The 9,707-nt window shown below is 60.5% G+C and overlaps 1 protein-coding gene across 7 annotated transcripts; it reads right to left on the bottom strand.

Annotated features, from left to right (window-relative positions):
* Positions 1-104: 104 nt before the first annotated feature.
* Positions 105-8,997, bottom strand: PARP6 (poly(ADP-ribose) polymerase family member 6). Of its 7 annotated transcripts, none has more exons than XM_050978463.1 (21): positions 8,252-8,997; positions 8,052-8,146; positions 6,989-7,049; positions 6,769-6,859; positions 6,612-6,678; positions 6,234-6,383; positions 5,851-6,004; positions 5,182-5,235; positions 4,729-4,824; positions 4,551-4,643; positions 4,347-4,472; positions 4,184-4,249; positions 3,973-4,040; positions 3,707-3,755; positions 3,170-3,282; positions 3,003-3,075; positions 2,762-2,831; positions 2,331-2,410; positions 2,170-2,233; positions 1,938-2,022; positions 105-1,860 (listed from the first exon to the last, which is right to left on the bottom strand). In XM_050978463.1, exons 1-21 carry the CDS (start codon positions 8,396-8,398, stop codon positions 1,758-1,760), a joined length of 1,905 nt encoding a protein of 634 aa, XP_050834420.1. In that variant the 5' UTR covers positions 8,399-8,997; the 3' UTR covers positions 105-1,757. The 7 variants fall into 7 exon arrangements, 2 of the variants coding, with proteins under 2 accessions (XP_050834420.1, XP_050834421.1); XM_050978464.1 differs by having other exon boundaries at positions 3,170-3,279; XR_007778436.1 differs by lacking the exon at positions 2,762-2,831 and having other exon boundaries at positions 106-1,860; positions 1,938-2,038; positions 5,824-6,004; positions 8,252-8,995.
* Positions 8,998-9,707: the final 710 nt, after the last annotated feature.

Below are 9,707 nucleotides of genomic sequence, written 5' to 3'. Positions count from 1 at the left end.
TGGCTCCAGCTGGGCTGGAGCATCCCCTAGGATTTGGTGAAGCTGGGACAGCACCACAGGCATCTCTTTTTATTTGCTTTTTCACAGGAATTGCTAATTTTTAGAGGAATTCACCCTGGCTGCAGAGGAAATCAGGACAGGATACAGCCCTGTGGTTTCACAGATCTTTCCAAGGCACAGAGAAAGGAGCTTCAGAGAGGTGTGGCCATGTCCCATGGGATGTCCCTTGCACTTGTTGGTACAGCTGAGTGACTGCCATGATCCCAGGAAAGCGACTTATTTTTTATTGGAGGAGAGGAAAAAACCCCAAACCCCACAAATTTAAGCAAACCCCCCCCCCTACCAAGGGGTAGGTGGCAGGGCCAGGGGCGAGGGAATGGCCACGAGCCCAGGTTTGGTTGGCCCTTGGATACATGGAGCAGCCCGTGTGGGACGAGTGGGGATAGACAGATGTTGGGATTCAGGGTGGACAGAGGACATGGACATGCCAGAAATGACACTGAGTGCACCCAGTGGTGTAATGAACCTGTCAGGGACTCAGTGGGTGGCTGTGCTGAAACCAGGATAATTCTTACATCAGTTCTTAAATTCCGTCATAAATCCTGGCTGAAATCGTGGCCTTGTGCTGCTGTGACTGACCTGGAGAGCCCCTGGACTGTGGGGACCAGCAGTGCCCAGCCCCCTCTGCCCACCCTGAGCCCTGGCAGCCTCTGGGCTATCTCTGCTAGGTTTCCATCCAGGTTTGGGTGTAGCAGGATGCAGCTGTGCTGGCACTGCTTCAGCGTCCATGGAGTTACTGGGATGGGCTTGGGCTGAAACAAAATACTGTCCCTGGGAGGTTCCTTCCCATTTGAATCTCTGCTGCAGCACTGGTGCCTGGGGGGCTGCTCCATGGGGTTCCATGTTCCCATCCTGAGGCACAATTCCTTCTCCCATCGTGTTCCACCTCCACAGCAACATCCTTTTGCCATGGTGTGATGGGGGAGTATCCCAAAGCTGCATCAATTCTCTATGGCACTTCCTCACCATTCCATCCCTTCCCCTCGATCCTATCCCTTCCCTATGAAGGGATTCCTTTCCTTTCTGCCTGATCACCCTTCCTCTCAATCCCATTCCTTCCCCAAGATACCATTCCCTTGTTTCCCACCTCTTCTCCACAATCCTATATTTTTCTCATGAGCCCATCCCTTACCTGTGCCCCCCATCCCTCCCCAGGTTCCAATCCCTTCCCTATGCCCCTATTCCTCCCCCACACTCTCACCCCCTCCCTTAAATCCCACTCCTTCCCTGTACCCCATCTCTTCCCAGCATCCCCTTCCCATTTTAAACCCCACACTTTAATTCCAAGTTAAATCCACAAACACTGATTCCTTTTCTCTTTTTTTTTTTCCTATGTTTTTGGGTTTGTTTTGGTTGTTTGTTTGTTTTTTTTTTTTTTCCTTCAGTTTCTCATCATTGATAAAAACGCCGTCGCTGCCAACGCCAGGAGGGGCCGTCCCCAGCCACGCTGGACCCACGGCTCCTTCTCCAGGCTGCCACAGAGTTGGGGACAGTGGGAAGGGGACAGGGAGGGGATAAGGGACTGCTGAACCTGCCTGGTGCTCACAGGGTGCCCAACGCCTATGTACAGGTGGAGCCGCCGGTGTTGCCCTGGCTCTGCCCTGCCCGGGGGGCTCAAAACCTGCTCGGCCCCTGCCCAGCCTTGCCCGGGGGCTCGCTCGGTGCCCGGGGGGGTCCCAGGGTCCCACAGCCACCACTCAGTTTGTGTACACCTGAGTCCCGATCACACGCATGATCTCCTTCTGGATTTTGGGGTCCTGAGTATTGATATTGGCATCTCCCACTTGGCCATCTTCGTACCTGGAAGAGGAGAAGGGGGTGAGGGGGGTTCTGTGGGGGTCCCACCGGTGCGGCAGGGTGGGCACAGCTGGACTCACACAAAGAAGAAGCGTGTGCAGACGTGGTCCGAGACAGGGCAGACCCAGATGTTGCCGTGTTTCTGCAGGTCCTTGGAGGTGATCACTGCTGGGGCAAGGAGCTGTTGGAGGTGGGATCGGGGACAGGCCTGTCTGGGCACAGCCCATTGTGGGGAACCTCCATCCCTCCACCCACCTGGTGACCCCAAGGGTGCTGCCTGTCCCCTCCCATTATCCCCCCCCATCCCCACACCTTCGCAAAGCGCGATGCAGTTCAGGTTGCGGCTCTGGAGGAAGCGGGATTGGATGGAGCGGGTCTGTGGGAAGAGCAGCCGGTGTTACCACCCTGTCCCAAACACCCAAGGGTGCCATGTCCCCATTCCCATCCTGCTCCAGTGTCTCCCAGCCCATCACCTGGGGGATCGTGTTCATCCGGTTGTACCGCTGCACCAGCTCATCCTTCGATGGCATCCGGTGCTGCCCTTTCCCCATTCCTGTGGAAGAAGCAAGGCAGGGGCTGTCAGTCTATCAGGGAACACTCTGGAGTGATGTAGGGACACATGCCACAGACAGGGATTGCCACCCTTAGTGATCCTGAGACCTGGGAACCCCCCAAAAGCGTGTGCAGCAGCTTCTGAAGCCTAGAAAATGTTGGGGATTTGATTCTTTGGCATGTAGGAAAGCCCCATTCTGGCTGGGAAGAGGCTCGTGTGATGGGATGGATATGGGATGCTGCCACTCCTGCACAGCTTCTCCAGCAAGCACGATGCCTAACCTCCCCAGGCCCATGCAGGGAGTGGGAATGGGAGCACAGGCAGGACTGGACAGTGCAGGCAGGCTCTTACCTGAGTATCCAAAGGAAATACTGGAGATGGGGCTCAGATAGATGCCCTTGCCATAGGCTGCTCCATGCAGCTTGCAGGAAAATACCAGGGTGAGCGTGGTGGGATCACCCCGACAGTTCGGGCACAGTGGTAGTGGAGGAAGCCTGGCACTTCCCAATGTCTACTCCCTCCCTGCCTTCCTGCCCCCTCCCTGCCCGCCTGCTACCCTGGGGTGTGCTGGGTGCAGGGAGCAGACTGGTACCTGCAGTTTGGTGTAGGAGGCGTTGACCAGCCCGTTGCGGAGGATGGAATGCCAGTTCTCAATGTGAGAGCCACTGCAAAGAGCCAGCCCCACATCAGCCCCTCGCCCATCAGCCCCAGGGCACCCACCCGGGGGGCTCCCACCATCCCCCTGCCTTGGCAACTCACTGGAAAGCGAAGGTGCTGCCGTAGAGTTTCTTGGCCGTGCGGAACCGGGCTTCCTTGGCCGGGGGGCTGCTGAGCAGGAGGAACTGGTGGGAGGTGTGCATGAACTTCAGCTGCTACCAGGGGAACGGGAAGAGCAGCGGCAGTGCCAGCAGGAGAGAGGACAGACAGACAGACAGAGATCATGCACGGCCGCCCGGCCCTGGATCCAGCCCAGCCTGGCTTTGGTGACTCAAGTTTGCCAGAAGGGTCCTTCGCATCCCTGTCTTGCCCCCATCCCACAGCCTGTGTCAAACATCCCCCTTCCTATATCCCGTGTCCTGACTCCCGTGTCTCCCAGGCTAGAACCCCACCCAGAGGGATCCATCCCACATACCAGACCCTTCCATTGCCCGTCCCATATCCTTACATGCCTCATCCTGCATCCTGCTGCCCATAGCCTACATCTTGCATCCCATCTCCTGTATCCCTCCATCCTACCTCCCATATTCCATACCCTTTATCCTGCACCCCCACCTGGAGCCTAGCCTGGCCCCTTACCCTGCTGAGAGGCAGCTTGACAATGTGGGATCTGTTGCTGGAGATTATCCTTGGGAAGAGAAGGAGGAAGAGGAGGAGGGTCAGAAAAGGTGGTCCCAATCTGCCCCGAGATCATTAGATGCCCCTGACCCGCCAGGATAAAGAAGATGTGAGGGCTGTGCCATAGATACCTGGCTGCTCCCCACTCCATCTCATGTTCTGGGGAATGTGGGGCAGTGGGAGGGACAAGGGGCAGCAGGAGAGGGCCACAGCACCCTCAGCCTTACCACTGCAGGAGGGGATGTGCCAGGGGGTCCAGCTTGTCCATCTGCTTCTTGATCTCCAGGTAGGACCCCTGGCAAAAGCAAGAGGGGGTGCAGGTGGGTCCCCCAGCACCCACCCAGCCATGGGCAGATGGAGATCAGCACCAAAATGCCACTCCCAGCTTGGATCCCACAGCAGGGAGGTCACCTGGGGCTGTGGGACCATGCCACGTACCTGGGTCATCTCCCGGATGGACATCACACTGTCCAGGGCCTTCTGGAGCCGCTCGTAGTTCTTCTTCTGCACATGGGGCAGGAGAGGGGCGGCCATCAGAGGGGTCTTTGGGGCTCCCCATCACCCCCTGGTGTGGGGGAGCACTGTCCCCCCCAGTGCTTACCTTGGGATTGAAGGCCAGAGTTTTGGGGTCATTGGGGTCCACCACGGAGGGGTAAGGCTCAAAGATGATGCTCTTGCGAGGGGACTCGAGGGCAGCACGGCACATGGCCACCAGCAGGTCCACCACCTTGGGGCAGAGCAGGGACTGAAGGGACAGCCCAGCCACCATGAGGCTGGGGGAGGTCACCACCGTGCCCAGCCCTACCTCGGCACCCGTGGCCACCTCCTCAGCCGCGCCGGACATGACGCCCAGGGTGTAGAAGGAGAAGACGCAGAGCTCCCGGGTGCACACAGCTGGCTGTGGAGGGGACAGGAGGGTGCTGAGTGTCAGGGATGGTGACACAGGGACACAGCCTGCACCTGACCTGGCCCTGCCACCCCACCTTCAGCATGGAGCCGTTCTGGAAGACGTGCTGCTCATCACACACCACGCAGTACTCATTGAGCGTCGGGATCCGCTGCTCCGCGTACTTCATGATCTGAGGGGCAGGACAGAGGGAGTCAGGCCCGGCTGCAGGCACGGAGCATGGGGGGTGCTCCAGGCAGTGGGATGGGGACGAGTGGGACTCTGGTCAGTGGGGAGGATGATATGGGCAGTGGAGTGTGGATAAGTGGGATGTGGGGCACTGGGGAAGATGTTCTGGGCAATGGGACGGGGCTGAGTGCAATGTGGAACAGCGAGAAGGACACTCTGGGCACCAGGATAAGGATGAGCAGGACATGGGGTAGTGGGGAAAATACTCCAGATAGCAGGACATGGATAAGTGGGAAGTGGGACAGTAGGGAAGGATGCTCTGGGCAGCAGACTGAGGAAGAGCAGGATGCAGGACTCTCACCTGCACGAGGAAGCCGTACTCCAGCGTGGGGATGTTCTTGCAGTGGCCGCCGACCTGTGATGGAGCCAGAGCGGGGCCAGCTGCGTTATCCCCCTTCCCACACACAGCCCCAGTTCTGCATGGCACGGGCAGCCCCCAGCTCCCCCTGGCACAGCAGGACTCCCAACATACCAAAACCATGGCACAGCAGGACCCCTGACATTCCAATGTGCCCTGACACAGTGAGACCCCCAACATGCCAACCCCTTCCCAACACAGCAGGACCCCCAGCATCCCAACACCCCCAATACAGTGGGACTCTTGACATATGCCAACAGCCCCTGGCATAGTGGGACCCCCAACATGCCAAACCCCTCCTGGCACAGTAGAACCCCTGACATCTGAATACCCCCTGGCACAGCAGGACCCTCAGCATGCCAACCTTCCCTGGCACAGCAGGGATGCAGCACCAAAAGTGGAATAAAACCCCACAGCCAGGCCCCAGCCCCCCAAGATCACCCAAGACTGGGGACAAGAAACCCTGCAGGGGCCCTCTCCATGCCATGGGGGTCCCAGCACCCTACAATAAATGATCAGACCACAGAGGACCCCTGGGAAGGGAAAAGAAGAGAAAAGCAAACCCCAAGGCGGGGTGGCACCCACCAGGATGTTGAAGGGGGCAACACCTGCCTGGGTGCTGGCGGGTGGGTAGCCGAAAACTTCCACCTTGGGATTCTTCACCATGCAGGACACGGAGCGATTCATCAGGCGGTTCACGCGAGGCTCAGGGATGCCCAGTTTGCCCTTCAGCACTGAATCTTGGATAACAGGGAAGCTGGGAGACCTGCAGGCACAGAACCCCCCTGAGCACCTGCCTGTCACCGTTCCCTGCTCCTCCATCACCCAGTGCCGGATCCACCCATCAGCTCCTGGTTGGGAGCAACCTCCACCTGCTAGGGATCTGGTAGGGAGCAGCAGCATCCAAGTGGGGAAACTGAGGCACAGTGCCAGGCCTCACCCAGGATGAGGGGATGGAGGGCTGGTCCCCTGTGGGGACGGCATTGGGACCTTACTTAGGGATGGGTGAGAAGATGCTGAGCCCAGCACGGAACTTCTTGATGGTGCCGCTTGTCTTGAACCAGCTGTGCCGCTTCTCCTGCTGAGTCTTCAGGAAATCGTTGCTGAGATGTTTCCATTGCTGGGATGTAAACATGCCCAGGATCCTGCCAAACAGAGGGGACAACACCCATGGGTGCTTGGTGGTCCATGGCACCCCCAGCCCCTCCTCTTCCCCACACACAGAAGGTGGTGGGCCCATCAGAGGATTGTGTGGTGTATAAAAGGTGGTGGCAAGGGGACATGTGTCACGTGACCAGTTCTGGGGCAGAAGAGTGACTCTGGGAGCCCCCCCACCCACTACCCTTGGGTGCCCACCATGTTTCAGCTCTTACTTTTTCAGCTGCAGACCCAGCCCAAAGCCCTCCTTGTTGGATGGCTGGAAAACCTCGATGGACGGTTCTGTGGGGAGAGAGGAGGACGAGCCATTGCTGCACCACTGTGCCTGTCCTGAGGGCACAGGGACCCCACATCCCGCCCGTCCCCACTCACCGGGGCCATCGAGGTACTGCGAGAGGGAGAAGCGCAGGCGGAGGACGATGGGCTCCGTCCGCAGCACCTTCCAGGCCGTTGCCACCTCCTCCTGCCAAGGCAGAGACACGCTTTGGCACAGCCACGGGACCTCCACCCAGGCAGGGCATTTGGAGACCCCCTGGGTGCCTGTGCCCACCCTCCCCATGCCAGCACTGCTGGGGGCACTGCAGGGACTCACATCGAGGAAGCTGATGTTCACATGGAGGTCAATGTCCACGTCATCGATGGTCCCGTACTCCCTGTGGAGACACGCGCTGCTGTGGCATGGGGGGTGGCACGGTGCTGGAACAGTGGCCTGGTGCACACCGTGCCAGGGTGGGCAGGCTCACGGGACAGGGACACTGGCACGTGTGGCTCCCCACATATCAACTGTATGCATGGGGGGAGTGCCCAGAATGTGGATGTGAACCTGGGAATGTGACAGCACAGCCAGGTGCTCAGGGGATGGCATGGCCAGGTGTGCTAGGGGTGCCATGGTTGAGTGCCTTGGCAATGGCACAGCTGGATGCCCAGACATGCTGCAGCCAGGTAATGCCATAGTCAGGGGCCCCAAGGATGGCACAGCTGGTTATGCAAGGGTGCCACTGGTGCTCCAAGATGGCACGGTCAGGAGCCTGGGAATGACATGCCCGGTGTGCTGGGGATGGCCCTGCTGGATGTCTGAGTATGGCACAGCCAGGTAACCCAGGGATGGTACTGTTGGGTGTCTGGTAGGTGACCCAGCGATGCCACAGCTAAGTGCTCTGGATACAGTATAGCTAGGTGCCCAGGAATGGCACAGCTGGTTGTCTGAAGATGGCACAGATGAGTGCCTGGGGGTGCCACAGCTGGATGCTCCACAGATGCCATGTCTGGGTGCCCCAGGATAGCACAGCCAAGTGCTTAGGAGATACTGTGGCCAGGGTCCTAGGGAGGGTATGTCTGAGCGATGGCTCAGCCAGGTGCCCTGGGGATGCCATGGTCAGGTGCCCCAGAAATGGCACAACAAGATGCCTGGGGATGCCATGGCCAGATGTTCTGGTAATACCATGGCTAGGTGACCCAGAGATGGCACGGCAGAATGCCTAGGCATGGCACAGCTGGGTACCCAGGGACAGCACAGCTGGGTATCCAGGGATAGCACAGCTGGGTACCGAGGGATAGCACAGCTGGGTACCTGGGGATAGCACAGCTATCCCGGCACAGCCCAGCTATGAACCTGGGCCTGGCAGTGCCCGGTGCAGGGCAGCAGGTGCACCCACCTGACGGCCACGGCATTCTCGCTGTAGATCTCCTTCACGGCCTCGATGTCGGCGTCCAGCTGCGGGTGCCGGTACAGGTCGGCGGCGCAGGTCCCCTGTGGCACAGCACCGTCACACCCAGAGCCTCCCCAGGCCTGGCAGGTGGGCTCAGGCTGGGGGTTCCTGAGCCCCCCGTGGCACCACGAGGACCCAGCACCCACCTGCACGCCATAGAGGAACTCCTCGGACTCATTGTCCCCGTCGGAGTCATCGTCCGTCCAGTACTGGCCCTTGAGGTCCTGGGGATGGAGGGGTGGGAGACAGCAGGGATGGGGGAGAGGGTTGGGGAGTGGATTGGGGGAGCACATTAACAGGGAGGGAATTAGGGGGGAGCAAACCGGGGGAGCTGGTTCTGGGGAGAGGGCTGGGGGCAGTGGATTGAGGGAATGATTTGGGGAAGCAGTAGGATAGGGAGAATGACAGGGGTTGGGGGGAGTGTTTGGGGGCAGCAGGATGGGATGCAGGATGTGGGCAGTGGGATGGGGGAAGTAGGATGGGAGGAATAATTTAGGGGGCAGTGGGATGGAAGAGAAGGTTGGGAGAGGGAGGATGGGGGGAGCAGATTAGAGGGGAGCAAGATGGAGACAGCAGGATGGGGACACTGAAATGGGGGAACAGGATGAGAACAGGATGGGGGAGCAAGATAGGAACAGAGGGATGGAGGACCAATGTGGAGGAACAGGACGGGGCAGCAGGATTGGGATGCAGGATGGGAACAGCGGCATGGAGGACCAGGATGGGAACAGCGGGATGGAGAACCAGGATGGAGGACCAGGGCAGGCACTGCGCACGGAGCTGCTGGGGGATGCCCGGCCGATGGCGACGCGGGGGTCCCTCCTCCTGCTCCAGCCCCATCCCCGCCCCGAGCCGGGGGACCCCGGGACACGGGGGGACACCGAGGGCCGCTGCCCCTCCCCCGCCCCGGGTCGCCGCGGGCCCGGGCCGGCCCCTTGGTGGGCGCACTCCCCCCGCGGCCGCGGCCGTGTCCCCGCGTCCCCTCCCGCGTCCCGGCCCCTCACCATGTCAGCGCGGGCCGGCCGGCGCGGGCACGGCCGCCATGCTGCCGGGGGGCCGGGCCTGACGTCAGAGCCGCCGCCCCGCGTCACCCAGCGGCGCCGCCATGACGTCACCGCCGGGAACCCCCCCCCCCCCTCCCCGACACCCCCCCCGAGGCCTGAGGTGCGGGGCAGCGCCGTGAGGGGACACGGAGCTGGTGGGGACCCCAGGGCCGGGTGTCCCTGTCCCAGCCCATGGGGTGGCCATGCTGGGTGTCCCTCACAGTGACCCCACGGTCCAGCGGGGGTCCCGTGTCCCCAGCACGGGGTGACCATTTTGGGTCCCCTCCCTGTCTGTCACAGCCTTGCCGCAGCCCAGCCCGGTGTCCCCAGCGTCCTCAGTACAGGGTCCACAGTGTTCCTAGCACAGTAACAGTATCCCAATGTTCCCAGTGCAGAGTCCACAGTGTCCCCAGTACAGCTCCCAGTCCCCCAGCACAGGGTGACCATTTTTGGTCCCCTCCATGGACCACAGGGTCCCCAGTGCACCCGGTGCAGGAGCCCTCTGTGGTCCCAGCATACAGTGACCATTTTGGGTCCCCAGATGGCTGTCACAGTGTCC

This window comes from Serinus canaria, chromosome 10 (assembly GCF_022539315.1).
Source record: "Serinus canaria isolate serCan28SL12 chromosome 10, serCan2020, whole genome shotgun sequence".
NCBI lineage: Eukaryota > Metazoa > Chordata > Aves > Passeriformes > Fringillidae > Serinus > Serinus canaria.
The sequence above is the reverse complement of the archived record's forward strand: the minus strand, read 5'-3'. Positions and strand labels throughout refer to the sequence as shown.